The sequence below is a fragment of the Oncorhynchus tshawytscha genome, linkage group LG09 (genome assembly GCF_018296145.1).
Source record: "Oncorhynchus tshawytscha isolate Ot180627B linkage group LG09, Otsh_v2.0, whole genome shotgun sequence".
NCBI classification, from domain to species: Eukaryota; Metazoa; Chordata; class Actinopteri; order Salmoniformes; family Salmonidae; genus Oncorhynchus; species Oncorhynchus tshawytscha.
Window position 1 is genome coordinate 2,905,531 of NC_056437.1, and position 19,616 is coordinate 2,925,146.

At 43.5% G+C, this 19,616-nt stretch overlaps 1 protein-coding gene across 1 annotated transcript in view; it reads right to left on the reverse strand.

Annotated features, from left to right (window-relative positions):
• Nucleotides 1–367: 367 nt before the first annotated feature.
• LOC112259473 (phospholipid phosphatase-related protein type 1) overlaps nucleotides 368–19,616 on the reverse strand; it is a 144,016-nt gene continuing 124,767 nt past the window's right edge. Inside the window, exon 8 of the mRNA XM_042326368.1 lies at nucleotides 368–507. Within this exon, the coding sequence (XP_042182302.1) occupies nucleotides 475–507 (33 nt within the window). The 3' untranslated portion in view covers nucleotides 368–474. The remainder of the gene's footprint in view (nucleotides 508–19,616) is intronic.

A 19,616-nucleotide genomic window follows, 5' to 3' on the forward strand; every position in this document is an offset into this window, starting at 1 on the left:
GAGAGGAGGAAGTCCTGACACGATGTAAAACATGATGAGAGAGAGAGAGAGAGGAGGAAGTCCTGACACATATCAGACTAGGGGTGAAGCGTTCCGGTAATTTTCCCAGCATGCCCAGACTTTCCAGAAATCCCAGTAGAAGGGTTCCTGGATTTCCTGCTAATTCACACACCGATTCCGGGAATCTTCTATTGTGGAAAACCTGGATATTTTTGGAAAGTTACGTGACTTTTGCAACCCTAGTTCAGACCTACAGTAGTAACATCTTCAGGGTTAGGGTAGGCTACAGCACGTACTCTCTTATACAAAATGTACAAATCATTGGCCTCTAACTAGTTACATACACCAGAATACTGTCCTTTTTTTGTTTGTTACAGTAGTAGTATGACACAGTACAAAACATAATTGTGCCTAGAAGTTGTGTTGAGGAGACGCAAAGGTGACCCGGTGTTGTCCCACCGTGGTCCCCGCTAGTCATGTGACCTCAGTCATCGATGCCGAATGGTTCTGAAAAACAGGAAAAGAGATGTGTCACATTTTTTTCCCATTTTCTTAAAAAATAAGAATTTAGGTTAATACTGTGGTCCATCAAACATAAAGTAAACGAGTGTGGAATGCATATCCTAAACTTTACAAAAACCAGTGCTGAGTGTGGTATACGTTTCCTATACTTTACAAAAACCAGTGCTGAGTGTGGTATACGTTTCCTATACTTTACAAAAACCAGTGCTGAGTGTGGTATACGTTTCCTATACTTTACAAAAACCAGTGCTGAGTGTGGTATACGTTTCCTATACTTTACAAAAACCAGTGCTGAGTGTGGTATACGTTTCCTATACTTTACAAAAACCAGTGCTGAGTGTGGTATACGTTTCCTATACTTTACAAAAACCAGTGCTGAGTGTGGTATACGTTTCCTATACTTTACAAAAACCAGTGCTGAGTGTGGTATACGTTTCCTATACTTTACAAAACCAGTGCTGAGTGTGGTATACGTTTCCTATACTTTATGAAAACCAGTGCTGAGTGTGGTATACGTTTCCTATACTTTATGAAAACCAGTGCTGAGTGTGGTATACGTTTCCTATACTTTATGAAAACCAGTGCTGAGTGTGGTATACGTTTCCTATACTTTACAAAAACCAGTGCTGAGTGTGGTATACGTTTCCTATACTTTACAAAAACCAGTGCTGAGTGTGGTATACGTTTCCTATACTTTACAAAACCAGTGCTGAGTGTGGTATACGTTTCCTATACTTTATGAAAACCAGTGCTGAGTGTGGTATACGTTTCCTATACTTTATGAAAACCAGTGCTGAGTGTGGCATACGTTTCCTATACTTTACAAAAACCAGTGCTGAGTGTGGAATACGTTTCCTATACTTTATGAAAACCAGTGCTGAGTGTGGTATACGTTTCCTATACTTTATGAAAACCAATGCTGAGTGTGGTATTCGTTTCCTATACTTTATGAAAACCAGTGCTGAGTGTGGTATACGTTTCCTATACTTTATGAAAACCAGTGCTGAGTGTGGTATACGTTTCCTATACTTTATGAAAACCAGTGCTGAGTGTGGTATACGTTTCCTATACTTTATGAAAACCAGTGCTGAGTGTGGTATACGTTTCCTATACTTTATGAAAACCAGTGCTGAGTGTGGTATACGTTTCCTATACTTTACGAAAACCAGTGCTGAGTGTGGTATACGTTTCCTATACTTTATGAAAACCAGTGCTGAGTGTGGTATATGTTTCCTATACTTTATGAAAACCAGTGCTGAGTGTGGTATACGTTTCCTATACTTTATGAAAACCAGTGCTGAGTGTGGTATACGTTTCCTATACTTTATGAAAACCAGTGCTGAGTGTGGTATACGTTTCCTATACTTTATGAAAACCAGTGCTGAGTGTGGTATACGTTTCCTATACTTTACAAAAACCAGTGCTGAGTGTGGTATACGTTTCCTATACTTTATGAAAACCAGTGCTGAGTAAAACTACTGATAGGGTTCGGGAAGACAAAGTAAAGGTGTCTTTGTGAATAATTTTACACAGGAAAGGAATACAGTACAGTACTCCTCCCAGTTATTCCTACGGCACCACATCACACAACGTCTTGATACCCTGTGGTAAACACACCCCCTCCACCTCTCAAACGTCCAACAACTTCCAACAACACAGGGACAAAGTCCTAGACTACTGTTACTCTACCCACAAGCAAGCGTACGAGGCCCTCCCTCGTCCCCCATTCGGTAAATCAGATACCTATGTGAGAATACTATTCATTGACTACAGCTCAGCGTTCACCACCATTATCCCCTCCAAGCTCGTCACCAAGTTGAGGACCCTGGAACTGAACACCTCCATCGGCAACTAGATCCTGGATTTCCCGACGGGCCGAGGGGGCCCCACAGGGGTGTGTGCTTAGTCCCCTCCTGTACTCCCTATTCACCCACAACTGCATGGCCACGCATGACTCCAACACCATCATCGAGTTTGCTGAGGAAACGACGGTGGTAGGCCTGACTAACAGTGACGATGAGACAGCTTAAATGGAGGAGGTCAGTGCCAGGACAACAACCTCTCCCTTAATGTCAGTAAGACCAAGGAGCTGATCGTGGACTATAGGAAAATGGAGGGGGGCAACCAAGCCCTAGTACATCACTGGGGCCCAGCTCCCTGTCATCCAGGACCTCTATACCAGGTGGTGGTGAGGACAGCCCAGTACATCACTGGGGCCGAGCTCCCTGCCATCCAGGACCTCTATACCAAAGGGTGGTGAGGACAGCCCAGTACATCACTGGAGCCCAGCTCCCTGCCATCCAGGACCTCTATACCAGAGGGTGGTGAGGACAGCCCAGTACATCACTGGAGCCCAGCTCCCTGCCATCCAGGACCTCTATACCAGGCGCTATGAAAGGAAGGCCTGGGAAATCGTGAAAGACTCCAGCCCCCCCATAGACTGTTCTCTCTGCTTGTTTGGAGCTGGAAAAAAAGGCACTTTTTTTCACTTTACTTGAGCACGTTTAAAACTTGAAACTTGAACCACCTGCTGCATTGATTACATGTCAGTGATCCATATGCAGGAGACTAACTGCCCAGTCAGTCAAACAGCAAAAATAATTATCTGCAACCTCATTTCCTTATGGATCCAGCAATCAGTGTGTCTCTTTCTTTGATTGACAGGTGATCCTGACAGAGAGAGGCTAATGTCATTAATAAACCGGCTTCATATTCGTAGCCACTGTAGCTGGACATCACACTGCTTCCTTCACCATCTCTCTCACACAGAGACTAGATCGCTCAACCGTACTTCTTATTCCCTCACCATCTCAAATCAAATCAAATAGAAGACAGGTGTACACAACAGGTGTTTCACCTCACAGTGAAATGTTTACTGACAAGCCCTTCACCAACAACGCTTTAAGAAGTTAAATATTAAAAATATGTGTTAAGTAAAAAATAGATCAAATAAAATTAACAAATCATTTAAGAGCAGCAGTAAATAACAATAGTGAGGCTATATACGTGGGGTAACGATACAGAGTCAGTGTGGAGGCTATATACAGGGTGTTACGGTACAGAGTCAATGTGGAGGCTATATACAGGGTGTTACGGTACAGAGTCAATGTGGAGGCTATATACAGGGTGTTACGGTACAGAGTCAATGTGGAGGCTATATACAGGGTGTTACGGTACAGAGTCAATGTGGAGGCTATATACAGGGTGTTACGGTACAGAGTCAATGTGGAGGCTATATACAGGGTGTTACGGTACAGAGTCAATGTGGAGTCTATATACAGGGTGTTACGGTACAGAGTCAATGTGGAGGCTATATACAGGGTGTTACGGTACAGAGTCAATGTGGAGATTATATACAGGGTGTTACGGTACAGAGTCAATGTGGAGGCTATATACAGGGTGTTACGGTACAGAGTCAATGTGGAGGCTATATACAGGGTGTTACGGTACAGAGTCAATGTGGAGGCTATATAAAGGGTGTTACGGTACAGAGTCAATGTGGAGGCTATATACAGGGGGTACCGGTACAGAGTCAATGTGGAGGCTATATACAGGGGGGTACCGGTACAGAGTCAATGTGGAGGCTATACACAGGGTGTTATGGTACAGAGTCAATGTGGAGGCTATATACAGGGGGTACCGGTACAGAGTCAATGTGGAGGCTATATACAGGGTGTTACGGTACAGAGTCAATGTGGAGGCTATATACAGGGTGTTACGGTACAGAGTCAATGTGGAGGCTATATACAGGGGTACCAGTACAGAGTCAATGTGGAGGCTATATACAGGGTGTTACGGTACAGAGTCAATGTGGAGGCTATATACAGGGTGTTACGGTACAGAGTCAATGTGGAGGCTATATACAGGGTGTTACGGTACAGAGTCAATGTGGAGGCTATATACAGGGGGTACTGGTACAGAGTCAATGTGGAGGCGATATACAGGGGGTACCGGTACAGAGTCATTGTGGAGGCTATATACAGGGGGTACCGGTGTAGAGTCAATGTGGAGGCTATATACAGGGGGTACCGGTACAGAGTCAATGTGGAGGCTATATACAGGGGGTACCGGTAGAGAGTCAATGTGGAGGCTATATACAGGGGGTACCGGTACAGAGTCAATGTGGAGGCTATAGACAGGGTGTTACGGTACAGAGTCAATGTGGAGGCTATATACAGGGGGTACCGGTAGAGAGTCAATGTGGAGGCTATATACAGGGTGTTACGGTACAGAGTCAATGTGGAGGCTATATACAGGGTGTACCGGTACAGAGTCAATGTGGAGGCTATATACAGGGTGTTACATTACAGAGTCAATGTGGAGGCTATATACAGGTTGTTACGGTACAGAGTCAATGTGGAGGCTATATACAGGGTGTTACGGTACAGAGTCAATGTGGAGGCTATATACAGGGTGTTACGGTACAGAGTCAATGTGGAGGCTATATACAGGGTGTTATGGTACAGAGTCAATGTGGAGGCTATATATAGGGGGTACCGGTACAGAGTCAATGTGGAGGCTATATACAGGGTGTTACGGTACAGAGTCAATGTGGAGGCTATATACAGAGTATTACGGTACAGAGTCAATGTGGAGGCTATATACAGGGTGTTACGGTACAGAGTCAATGTGGAGGCTATATACAGGGTGTTATGGTACAGAGTCAATGTGGAGGCTATATATAGGGGGTACCGGTACAGAGTCAATGTGGAGGCTATATACAGGGTATTACGGTTAGTCGAGGTCATATGTACAATGGAAATTTTATTCAAAAACACACGTCACAATTATTATACAAACCCCTGGAAATTCAAATAAACAAAATCGAATTGATGTATATTCCGATTAAGATTTAACTTTTTAAAGTTAATCTGAGTGTTTGGGAACTCTTAAGTCCATGACTTCCTGTTTCACTGGGGTATAAATATGAGGTGGCACACAGGGTAAACTCTCTTAGTCATCCATCAACATTGGAAAGACCAGAGAACACACACATAAAATAAGACAAAAGGTTGTTGACCTTCACTAATCAGGCTATAAAAAAGAGGACTCCTGAAAATACCCATCTCCACTATTAGGGCAATAATTAAGTAATAAATAGTGCACGCTGACCAGGACGCAAGGTGCACTGTGTTTCCGGCGGGCTTCCGGGTTGGAAGCGCGCTGTGTTAAGAAGCAGTGCGGCTTGGTTGGGCTGTGTTTCGGAGGACGCATGACTCTCGACCTTCCCGTACGGGAGTTGTAGCGATGAGACCAGATAGTAACTACAAAAAAAACAATTGGATAATACGAAAAAATGGGGTAAAATTCAACAAAAAAATAATAAATTAACCTAAAAAATCTTGGGGTCACCAAGTCTCCAAATCTACAATTAGACGCCAACTCCATGACAAAAAGTTATTTGGAAAGGTTGCCAGAAAATAGCCTCTGCTGTCACCAGAACACAAACGTAAGTGCCTGGAGTTTGCTAAATGTCATTGGAACCAGGTGCTATGGTCTGATAAGACAAAAAATAGAGCTTATTGGCAACAAACACCAGAAGTGGGTTAGGAGTAAAAAGAACCACGATCATGCAGAAAATAACCTAATCCCCACCGGGTAGTGTAGTGGATATGTGTAGTATAGTGGATCTGTGTAGTTTAGTGGATCTGGGTAGTATAGTGGATCTTTGTAGTATAGTGGATATGTGTAGTATAGTGGTGGATGTGTGTAGTATAGTGGATCTGGGTAGTATAGTGGACATGTGTAGTATAGTGGATGTGTGTAGTATAGTGGATCTGTCTAGTATAGTGTATGTGTGTAGTATAGTGGATGTGTGTAGTATAGTGGATGTGTGTAGTATAGTGGTTATGTGTAGTATAGTGGATCTGTGTAGTATCGTGGAAATATGTAGTATAGTGGTGTGTAGTATAGTGGATCTGGGTAGTATAGTGGATCTGTGTAGTATAGTGGTGGATGTGTGTAGTATAGTGGATCTGTGTAGAATAGTGGTGTGTAGTATAGTGGATCTGTGTAGTATGGTGGATCTGTGTAGCTTAGTGGATCTGTGTAGTATAGTGGATGTGTCTAGTATAGTGGATCTGTGTAGTATAGTGGATGTGTGTAGTATAGTGGATCTGTGTAGTATAGTGGATCTGTGTAGTATAGTGGATATGTGTAGTATAGTGGATCTGTGTAGTACAGTGGATCTGTGTAGTATAGTGGTGGATGTGTGTAGCATAGTGGTGTGTAGTATAGTGGATATGTGTAGTATAGTGGTGGATATGTGTAGTATAGTGGATCTGTGTAGCATAGTGGATGTGTGTAGTATAGTGAATATGTGTAGTATAGTGGATCTGTGTAGCATAGTGGTGTGTAGTATAGTGAATCTGTGTAGTATAGTGGTGGATATGTGTAGTATAGTGGATCTGTGTAGTATAGTGGATCTGTGTAGTATAGTGGATGTGTGTAGTATAGTGGATCTGTGTAGTATAGTGGATCAAATCAAATCAAATCTATTTATATAGCCCTTCATACATCAGCTGATATCTCAAAGTGCTGTACAGAAACCCAGCCTAAAACCCCAAACAGCAAGCAATGCAGGTGTAGAAGCACCGTGGCTAGGAAAAACTCCCTAGAAAGGCCAAAACCTAGGAAGAAACCTAGAGAGGAACCAGGCTATGTGGGGTGGCCAGTCCTCTTCTGGCTGTGCCGGGTGGAGATTATAACAGAACGTGGCCAAGATGTTCAAATGTTCATACATGACCAGCATGGTCGTATAATAATAAGGCAGAACAGTTGAAACTGGAGCAGCAGCACGGTCAGGTGGACTGGGGACAGCAAGGCTGGGGCATGGTCCTAGGGCTCAGGTCCTCCTCCGAGAGAGAAAGAAAGAGAGAATTAGAGAACGCACACTTAGATTCACACAGGACACCGAATAGGACAGGAGAGGTACTCCAGATATAACAAACTGACCCTAGCCCCCCAACACATTAACTAATGCAGCATAAATACTGGAGGCTGAGACAGGAGGGGTCAGGAGACACTGTGGCCCCATCCGAGGACACCCCCAGACAGGGCCAAACAGGAAGGACATAACCCCACCCACTTTGCCAAAGCACAGCCCCCACACCACTAGAGGGATATCTTCAACCACCAACTTACCATCCTGAGACAAGGCTGAGTATAGCCCACAAAGATCTCCGCCATGGCACAACCCAAGGGGGGGGCGCCAACCCAGACAGGATGACCACATCAGTGAATCAACCCACTCAGGTGACGCACCCCTTCCAGGGACGGCATGAGAGAGCCCCAGTAAGCCAGTGACTCAGCCCCTGTAATAGGGTTAGAGGCAGAGAATCCCAGTGGGAAGAGGGGAACCGGCCAGGCAGAGACAGCAAGGGCGGTTCGTTACTCCAGAGCCTTTCCGTTCACCTTTCCACTCCTGGGCCAGACTACACTTAATCATATGACCCACTGAAGAGATAAGTCTTCAGTAAGGACAATCAAAATCTGAGTAGTATAGTGGATCTATATAGTATAGTGGATCTGTGTAGTATCGTGGATATGTGAAGTATAGTGGATGTGTGTAGTATAGTGGATCAGTGTAGTATAGTGGATCTGTGTAGTACAGTGGATCTGTGTAGTATAGTGGTGGTTCTGTGTAGTATAGTGGATGTATGTAGTATAGTGGATATGTGTAGTATAGTGGATCTGGGTAGTATAGTGGATATGTGTAGTATAGTGGAAATGTGTAGTATGGTGGATCTGGGTAGTATAGTGGATATGTGTAGTATAGTGGTGGATCTGTGCAGTATAGTGGTGGATCTGTGTAGTATAGCAGTGGATCTGTGTAGTAGAGTGGTGGATCTGTGTAGTATAGTGGATCTGAGTAGTATAGCAGTGGATCCGTGTAGTATAGTGGATCAGTGTAGTATAGTGGATATGTGTAATGTAGTGGATCTGTGTAGTATAGCGGTGGATCTGTGTAGTATAGTGAATATATGTAGTATAGTGGATCTGTATGGCATAGTGGTGTGCAGTATAGTGGATCTGTGTAGTATAGTGGTGGATATGTGTAGTATAGTGGATCTGTGTAGTATAGTGGATCTGTGTAGTATAGTGGATGTGTGTAGTATAGTGGATGTGTGTAGTATAGTGGATCTGTGTAGTATAGTGGATCTGTGTAGTATAGTGGATCTGTGTAGTATAGTGGATCTGTGTAGTATAGTGGATCTGTGTAGTATAGTGGATGTGTGTAGTATAGTGGATCTGTGTAGTATAGTGGATCTGTGTAGTATAGTGGATCTGTGTAGTATAGTGGATCTGTGTAGTATAGTGGTTCTGTGTAGTATAGTGGATCTGTGTAGTATAGTGGATCTGTGTAGTATAGTGGACCTGTTCGTATAGTAGTGGATCTGCTTAGTATGGTGGACCTGTTCGTATAGTAGTGGATCTGTTTAGTATGGTGGATCTGTGTAATATAGTGGTGGTTCTGTGTAGTATAGTGGATCTGTGTATTATAGCAGTGGATCTGTGTAGTATAGCAGTGGATCTGAGTAGTATAGTGGATCTGTGTAGTATAGTGGATATGTGTAATATAGTGGATCTGTGTAGTATAGTGGTGGATCTGTGTAGTATAGCGGTGGATCTGTGTAGTATAGTGGATCTGTGTATCATAGCGGATTTGTGTAGTATAGTAGATCTGTGTAGTATAGTGGATCTGTGTAGTATCGTGGATATGTGTAATATAGTGGATCTGTGTAGTATAGTGGTGGATCTGTGTAGTATAGCGGTGGATCTGTGTAGTATAGTGGATCTGTGTATCATAGCGGATTTGTGTAGTATAGTAGATCTGTGTAGTATAGTGGATCTGTGTAGTATCGTGGATGTGTGTATTATCGTGGATCTGGATAGTATAGTGGATATGTGTAGTATAGTGGATATGTGCAGTATAGTGGATCTGTCTAGTATAGTGGATATGTGTAGTATAGTGGATATGTGTAGTATAGTGGAACTGTGTAGTATAATGGATCTGTCTAGTATAGTGGATCTGTGCAGTATAGTGGATTTGTGTAGTATATTGGTGGATCTGTGTAGTATAGTGAATATGTGTAGTATAGTGGTGGATCTGTGTAGTATAGTGGTGGATCTGTGTAGTATAGTGGTGGATTTGTTTAGTATAGTGGTGGATCTGTGTAGTATAGTGGTGGATCTGTGTAGTATAGTGGTGGATCTGTGTAGTATGGTGGATATGTGTAGTATAGTGGTGGATCTGTGTAGTATAGTGGATCTGTGTAGTATAGTGGTGGATCTGTGTAGTATAGTGGTGGATCTGTTTAGTATGGTGGATATGTGTAGTATAGTGGTGGATCTGTGTAGTATAGTGGATCTGTGTAGTATAGTGGGGGATCTGTTTAGTATTGTGGATCTGTGTCGTATAGTGGTGGATCTGTTTAGTATGGTGGATCTGTGTAGTATATTGGTGGATCTGTGTAGTATAGTGGATCTGTGTAGTATAGTGAATCTGTGTAGTATAGTGGTGGATCTTTGTATTATAGTGGTGGATCTGTGTAGTGTATTGGATCTGTGTAGTATAGTGGATCTGTGTAGTATAGTGGATATGTGTAGTATGGTGCTGGATCTGTTTAGTATGGTGGATCTGTGTAGTATAATGGTGAATCTGTGTAGTATAGTGGTGGATCTGTGTAGTATAGTGGATCTGTGTAGTATAGTGCTGGATATGTGTAGTATAGTGGTGGATCTGTGTAGTATAATGGTGGATCTGTGTAGTATAGTGGTGGATCTGTGTTAGGATACATGGCCTTATGAACTCCATGATGTACCAGGCCAAAACCTGTCTGCCTCTATCAGGAGGCTAAAACTGGGTCTTCGTTGGATCTTCCAGCAGGACAACGATCCCAACCATAACTACAAATCCACACAAAAATGGTTCACTGACCATCAAGCATTTGCAATGACCATTCCAGTCCCCTGACCTAAACCCCACTGAAAACCTGTGGAGTGAGCTGAGGAGGAGAGTCCACAAGTGAGGACCATGGACTCTGAAGGATCTGGAACCACAGTATTTGTCATAATACCCATAAAACCTAGCGATCAAACAAGGAAATGGTACCAATTGTTTTTCCAACATTCGTTTTTCCCATAGGGGTTTTTAGAAACACTTAAAATACGGGCACTTTGCCGTGTTGGGTTACCCTGGTGTGATGTATTGATAACCATGTACATCTCTCCCTGGTGTGATGTATTGATAACCATGTACATCTCTCCCTGGTGTGATGTATTGATAACCATGTACATCTCTCCCTGGTGTGATGTATTGATAACCATGTACATCTCTCCCTGATGTGATGTATTGATAACCATGTACATCTCTCCCTGGTGTGATGTATTGATAACCATGTACATCTCTCCCTGATGTGATGTATTGATAACCATGTACATCTCTCCCTGGTGTGATGTATTGATAACCATGTACATCTCTCCCTGGCGTGATGTATTGATAACCATGTACATCTCTCCCTGGTGTGATGTATTGATAACCATGTACATCTCTCCCTGATGTGATGTATTGATAACCATGTACATCTCTCCCTGGTGTGATGTATTGATAACCATGTACATCTCTCCCTGGCGTGATGTATTGATAACCATGTACATCTCTCCCTGGTGTGATGTATTGATAACCATGTACATCTCTCCCTGGTGTGATGTATTGATAACCATGTAAATCTCTCCCTGGCGTGATGTATTGATAACCATGTACATCTCTCCCTGATGTGATGTATTGATATCCATGTACATCTCTCCCTGGTGTGATGTATTGATATCCATGTAAATCTAGCTATGTAAATATCTTGGACATGGTGACTTTTATCAATAAATCAGGCTCTATTTACTATACATTCAGCGCGTATACAAAACATCAGAAACACCTTCCTAATATTGAGTAGATTTAAGATGGGACATCAATAAGGGAACATAGCGTTCACCTGGATTCACCTGGTCAGAGCAGGTGTTCTTAATTTTTTGTATATGCAGTGTATATGAAAAAAAGTATCTCTCAATTCAAGTTCAATTTAAGTGCATTATTGTCATGGGAAACATATGTTGCCATGGAATAATAAACAAAAGAGGAATAAAAAATACAAAAAAGTTCCAAAAGAATAAAGACAATTCAAATCTCATATCATGTCTATATACACTGTTGTAATGATGTGCAAATAGTTCAAGTACAAAATAGAAATAAATAAATAGAAAATAAATCAACATAAACATGGGTTGTATTTACAATGGTGTTTGTTCTTCACTGGTTGCCCTTTTCTTGTGGCAACAGGTCACAAATATTGCTGCTGTGATGGAACACTGTGGTATTTCACCCAATAGATTTGGGAGTTTATCAAAATTAGATTTTTTTTTTTTACATATTGTTTGTGTGTCTGTGTAATCTGAGGGAAATATGTGTCTCTAATATGGTTATACATTTGGCAGGAGGTTAGAAAGTGCAGCTCAGTTTCCACCTCATTTTGTGGACAGTGTGCACATAGCCTGTCTCCTCTTGAGAACCAGGTCTGTCTACGGTGGCCTTTCTCAATAGCAAGGCTATGCTCTCTCTTTATAGCAAGGCTATTCTCTCTCTCTCTCAGTGGTGCATGGGCTAGCTGTTTGTTCACCTGCACCCAAAAGCAATTGCTAATAACCAATCCTCAACTGCCCAACTATATGTGATGAATTGAAAATCTGAGGCCTGCACCCAACCATAACCCCCAAATATAGAAAATGTTCTATAGGCTACAGTCAAAGACTGCAGAACGATATGTGGTGCAGGATATTGTTTTGCCTGATTTAGATGTTTCTGCTTATAATATCCAACATAAGAATTGTACCTTGTCAGCTCGGGGATTTGAACTTGAAACCTTTGGGTTACTAGTCCAACGCCCTAACCACTAGGCTACCCTGCCGCCCTGTCTAAAGTAATGTACTACATAGGGAATAGGGTTCCATAGGGCTCTGGTCTAAAGTAGTGCACTATATAGGGAATAGGGTTCCATAGGGCTCTGGTCTAAAGTAGTGTACTATATAGGGAATAGGGTTCCATAGGGCTCTGGTCTAAAGTAGTGCACTATATAGGGAATAGGGTTCCATTGGACTCTGGTCATCATTGCAAATAAGAATTTGTTCTTAACTGTTAAATAAATTATCTCAACATGCAGATAGAAATACATTTCTCCACTCCTGTTCCGAAGTCAACATTTTGAGAAAGTGTGCTACTTTGCAATCTATTAACAGCAAAGATTGCATTAAATAGGCACAATTTTTTGTTTTTTGTAAGATGCATTTGGCGACGTTCAATTCAATTGCACAAAAGGTATAAACAAAAGCTGTAGGCCCGTCCTATCAAATCAAATCAAATGTATTTGTCACATACACATGGTTAGCAGATGTTAATGCGAGTGTAGCGAAATGCTTGTGCTTCTAGTTCCGACAATGCAGTAATAACCAACAAGTAATCTAACTAACAATTCCAAAACTACTACCTTATACACACAAGTGTAAAGGGATAAAGAATATGTACATAGATATATGATGAGTGATGGTACAGAGCGGCATAGGCAAGATACAGTAGATGGTATCGAGTACAGTATATACATATGAGATGAGTATGTAAACAAAGTGGCACAGTTAAAGTGGCTAGTGATACATGTATTTCATAAGGATGTAGTATATGATATAGAGTTAGTGGTGGCTGTTTAACTGTCTGATGGCCTTGAGATAGAAGCTGTTTTTCAGTCTCTCGGTCCCTGCTTTGATGCACCTGTACTGACCTCGCCTTCTGGATGATAGCGGGGTGAACAGGCAGTGGCTCGGGTGGTTGTTGTCCTTGATGATCTTTATGGCCTTCCTGTGACATCAGGTGGTGTAGGTGTCCTGGAGGGCAGGTAGTTTGCCCCCGGTGATGCGTTGTGCTGACCTCACTACCCTCTGGAGAGCCGTACGGTTGTGGGCGGAGCAGTTGCCGTACCAGGCGGTGATACAGCCCGACAGGATGCTCTCGATTGTGCATCTGTAGAAGTTTGTGAGTGCTTTTGGTGACAAGCCGAATTTCTTCAGCCTCCTGAGGTTGAAGAGGCGCTGCTGCGCCTTCTTCACGATGCTGTCTGTGTGGGTAGACCAATTCAGTTTGTCTGTGATGTGTACGCCGAGGAACTTAAACCTTACTATCCTCTCCACTACTGTTCCATCGATGTGGATAGGGGGGTGCTCCCTCTGCTGTTTCCTGAAGTCCACAAACATCTCCTTTGTTTTGTTGACGTTGAGTGTGAGGTTATTTTCCTGACACCACACTCCGAGGGCCCTCACCTCCTCCCTGTAGGCCGTCTCGTCGTTGTTGGTAATCAAGCCTACCACTGTAGTGTCGTCCGCAAACTTGATGATTGAGTTGGAGGCGTGCATGGCCACGCAGTCGTGGGTGAACAGGGAGTACAGGAGAGGGCTCAGAACACACCCTTGTGGGGCCCCAGTGTTGAGGATCAGCGGGGTGGAGATGTAGTTACCTACCCTCCTCACCACCTGGGGGCGGCCCGTCAGGAAGTCCAGTACCCAGTTGCACAGGGCGGGGTCGAGACCTCAGGATGACGAGCTTGGAGGGCACTATGGTGTTAAATGCCAAGCTGTAGTCGATGAACAGCATTCTCACATAGGTATTCCTCTTGTCCAGATGGGTTAGGGCAGTGTGCAGTGGGGTTGAGATTGCATCGTTTGTGGACCTATTTGGGCGGTAAGCAAATTGGAGTGGGTCAAGGGTGTCAGGTAGGGTGGAGGTGATATGGTCCTTGACTAGTCTCTCAAAGCACTTCATGATGACGGATGTGAGTGCCAGGGGGCGGTAGTCGTTTAGCTCAGTTACCTTAGCTTTCTTGGGAACAGGAACAATGGTGGCCCTCTTGAAGCATGTGGGAACAGCAGACTGGTATAGGGATTGATTGAATATGTCCGTAATATGTAGGCTGTGAGCAGGACTTCATTCAATTTAGCAAATCAGTTATTGTTTGCTTGCTCAAACCGCGAGCAAAACTCAGATATTTCTCTTAAAACACAGTGATGTCGACTCACACGAGACAAATAGATTTCAGTTTCCATTTAACATCTAAACAGTTAAACAGCTACACAGTTCCCTTGACATGCCATAGGTCTTAAAGTCCCGTCTTGTGACTGTCAAATTCTCACAATCATCACACACAGCCGGCACACATCCTCTTTTAACACGAAATATTTTTCTGACCCTCCCTTCGCTTTATTTTCAACTTCCTTTCGCAGTTTTTGTCTTTTTGAATTAAATTTCGACAGTGTCCAGTGTACGCACAAAAATATTATTTCTCTCAAATGTTGTGCACAAATTTGCTTACATACCTGTTAGTGAGCATTTATCCTTCGCCAAGATAATCCATATCAAGAAGCTGATTCAACAGCATAATCATTACACAGGTGCACCTTGTGCTGGGGACAATAAAAGGCCACTCTAAAATGTGAAGATTTGTCACACAACACAATGCCACTGATGACTCAAGTTTTGAGGGAGAGTGCAATTGGCATTCTAACTGCAGGAATGTCCACTAGAACTGTTGACAGAAAATGTAATGTTAATTTCTCTACTATAAGCCACCTCAAGCATAGTTGTAGAGAATTTTGGCAGTATGTCCAACCGGCCTCACAACCGCAGACCACGTGTATGGTGTCGTGTGGGCGAGCGGTTTGCTGACGTCAACATTGTGAACATGGTGGCAGATGGGTTATGTAATAGACCGGCATAAGCTACGGACAACGAACACAATTGCATTTTATCGATGGCAATTTGAATGCACAGAGATACCGTGACGAGATGCTGAGACCCATTGTTGTGCCATTCATCCACCTCCATCACAGCAGGTTTCAGCATGATAACGCACAGCTTCATGTTGCAAGGATCTACACAATTCCTGAAAGCTGAAAATGTCCCAGTTCTTCCATGGCCTGCACTCTCACCAGACATGTCACCCATTGAGCAGGTTTGAGATGCTCTGGATCGACGTGTACGACAGTCTGTTCCAGTTCCCGCCAATATCCAGCAACTTTGAACAGCCATTGAAGAGTAGTGGGACAACATTCCACAGCCCACAATCAACAGCCTCATCAACTCAATGTGAAAGAGATGTGTTGTGCTGCATGAGGCAAATGGTGGTCACACCAGATACTGACTGGTTTTCTGATCCACACCCCCCTACCTTTAAGGTATCTGTGACCAACAGATGCATATCTCTATTCCCAGTCATGTGAAGTCCATAGATTAGGACCTAATGAATTGATTTAAAATGACCGATTTCCTTATATGAACTGTAACTCAGTAAAATCTTTTAAATTGCTGCATGTTGTGTTTATATTCTTGTTCGGTATATATTGGTCTGAACAATCTAAAAACCAAAAATGATTATTAAAAGATGTATTCACAGGACCTGATTCATGAAATGTGTAAACAACTGTGTCCGAAAACAAAATATCGTACAATATCAAAACTCACATGGTAGAAAAACGCTTTTGGCCGATTTAAAACGTGTTTCAGATTTGTCCTTCAGTAAGATGTGAGGTTTGTTAAAGGACATTAGACATTTGGACATGAACGGCTTAATGTTTAATTTCAGCTAGCACTGTGGAAGGATCAGTGAGAGGCAGAAGCTAATATAATGGATATATTCCAAATGGAACCCTATTCCCTATATAGTGCACTACTTTCGACCAGAGTCCTATGGAACCCTATTCCCTATATAGTGCACTACTTTAGACCAGAGCCCTATGGAACCCTATTCCCTATATATAGTGCAATAATTTAGGCCAGGGCCCTATAGAACCCTATTCCCTATATAGTGCACTACTTTATACCAGAGCCCTATGGAACCCTATTCCCTAGTGCACTACTTTATACCAGAGCCCTATGGAACCCTCTTCCCTATATAGTGCACTACTTTAGAACAGAGCCCTAAGGAAACCTATTCCATATATAGTGCACTACTTTAGACCAGAGACCTATGGAACCCTATTCCCTATATAGTGCACTATTTTAGACCAGAGCCCTATAGAACCCTATTCCCTATATATAGTGCAATAATTTAGGCCAGGGCCCTACAGAACCCTATTCCCTATATAGTGCACTACTTTAGACCAGAGCCTAGGAGGTAGGTGAAAAAGAGCACCACCAACTGGTAGGGGGACTATGCCAGACGTGTTTAGATATATGTCCCAAAGCCCCAGTTGGAGGATGTAGAATGACCAGCAGTGTCACGCCCTGACCTTAGAGAGCCTTTTAATGTCTCTATTTGGTTTGGTCAGGGTGTGACTAGGGTGTGCATTCTATGTTTTGTTATCTATGATTTTGTATTTCTATGTTTTGGCCAGCTGTCTATAGTTGTCTCTGATTGAGAACCATTCTTATGTAGCCCTTTTTCCCTCCTTTCTTTGTGGGAAGTTGTCTTTGCTTAGGGCACATAGCCTTTAGCTTCACGGTTTGTTTTGTAGTGTTTATTGTTTTGTTCGGCGTCTTTTCCAATAAAGGGAATATGTACGCTCACCACGCTGCACCTTGGTCCAGTTCTATTCAACAGCCGTGACAAGCAGAAGACAGGGATACAATTATTACCCAACACACACACACACACACACACAAACACACACACAGACATACAACACATAGACTCATACACACACCCAACACAGACTCTCACACACAAAACCAACAGGAGTAGAGGAGTGAAGTAGTGGAAGTGTATTATAGTGTCTCAGCCTCCAGTATTTATGCTGCAGTAGTTTATGTGTCGGGGGGCTGGGGTCAGTTTGTTATATCTGGAGTACTTCTCCTGTCCTATTCGGTGTCCTGTGTGAATCTAAGTGTGCGTTCTCTAATTCTCTCCTTCTCTCTTTCTTTCTCTCTCTCGGAGGACCTGAGCCCTAGGACCATGCCCCAGGATGCCCCAGGACTACCTGACATGATGACTCCTTGCTGTCCCCAGTCCACCTGGCCATGCTGCTGTTCCAGTTTCAACTGACCTGAGCCCTAGGACCATGCCCCAGGACTACCTGACATGATGACTCCTTGCTGTCCCCAGTCCACCTGGCCATGCTGCTGTTCCAGTTTCAACTGACCTGTTGCCCCAGGACTACCTGACATGATGACTCCTCCCCCAGTCCACCTGGCCATGCTGCTGCTCCAGTTTCTTCCACCTGACTGTGCTGCTGCTCCAGTTTCAACTGTTCTGCCTTATTATTATTCGACCATGCTGGTCATTTATGAACATTTGAACATCTTGGCCATGTTCTGTTATAATCTCCACCCGGCACAGCCAGAAGAGGACTGGCCACCCCACATAGCCTGGTTCCTCTCTAGGTTTCTTCCTAGGTTTTGGCCTTTCTAGGGAGTTTTTCCTAGCCACCGTGCTTCTACACCTGCATTGCTTGCTGTTTGGGGTTTTAGGCTGGGTTTCTGTACAGCACTTTGAGATATCAGCTGATGTACGAAGGGCTATATAAATACATTTGATTTGATTTGATTTAGTGGTTGATGACCAGAGACACACTAACACACGGTTGTAGGGTATAGGACCCCATCCAGACAGCTGTAAGGGTTTTCTACAGTAGGGTATAGGACCCCATCTAGACAGCTGTAAGGGTTTTCTACAGTAGGGTATAGGGAACCATCTAGACAGCTGTAAGGGTTTTCTACAGTAGGGTATAGGACCCCATCTAGACAGCTGTAAGGGTTTTCTACAGTAGGGTATAGGACCCCATCTAGACAGCTGTAAGGGTTTTCTACAGTAGGGTATAGGACCCCATCTAGACAGCTGTAAGGGTTTTCTACAGTAGGGTATAGGACCCCATCTAGACAGCTGTAAGGGTTTTCTACAGTAGGGTATAGGACCCCATCTAGACAGCTGTAAGGGTTTTCTACAGTAGGGTATAGGACCCCATCTAGACAGCTGTAAGGATTTTCTACAGTAGGGTATAGGGAACCATCTAGACAGCTGTAAGTGTTTTCTACAGTAGGGTATAGTGTAGCTCTAGGAGGCTCTGAGCAGAAATATGTTGATGAGTACATAAACATGGTAGCTAGTTGAATTCAACTGGATTCCCCCGGAGGGAGGGAGGGAGACTGCTGAGGAGGCAGCTTTACAACAATCATCAATACTAGGGGTGAAACGGGTCACAAAACTCACGGTTCGGTACAGTTTCGATACATCGACAAACTAAATGCCTGAGAAATATGTCATTTGTATTTTCGATTTTTCCATTTATTATAATTGTAAACATGGGGAGGTTGAATTCCCTGGAGCATACAGAAAACAAGGGGACAACGAAAAACAGCAGTGCCTGCTTTATAACAGGAAATAAAAGAGTAATTTAAAACAGTACTTCAACAGGAGTTCATAGTCCAGCAGCAGATATCAGCATTAAGTCACAGAGCAGTGTCTTAAAATAGGACCACTTGAGACTGGTTACTAAAAACACAAAAGAAAAACGTTTAATCAGATTTTCAAGTTTTTCTTAAAGAAGATGAGTCTATCCACATGATCTGCAGATGGGCTTGCTAGATACAGAGGTCCCGGGCACAGCCAGGTAGCTGTGAGAACAGCCTCTCGCTAGATACAGAGGTCCCAGGCACAGCCAGGTAGCTGTGAGAACAGCCTCTCGCTAGATACAGAGGTCCCAGGCACAGCCAGGTAGCTGTGAGAACAGCCTCTCGCTAGATACAGAGGTCCCAGGCACAGCCAGGTAGCTGTGAGAACAGCCTCTCGCTAGATACAGAGGTCCCAGGCACAGCCAGGTAATTGTGAGAACAGCATCTCGATAGGGACAGAGGTCCCTGGCACAGCCAGGTAGCTGTGAGAACAGCATCTCGATAGGGACAGAGGTCCCTGGCACAGCCAGGTAGCTGTGAGAACAGCATCTCGATAGGGACAGAGGTCCCTGGCACAGCCAGGTAGCTGTGACAATGTCAGCCGCTGTAGAGAATAGCCTCTCGCTAGGGACAGAGGTCCCTGGCACAGCCAGGTAGCTGTGAGAACAGCATCTCG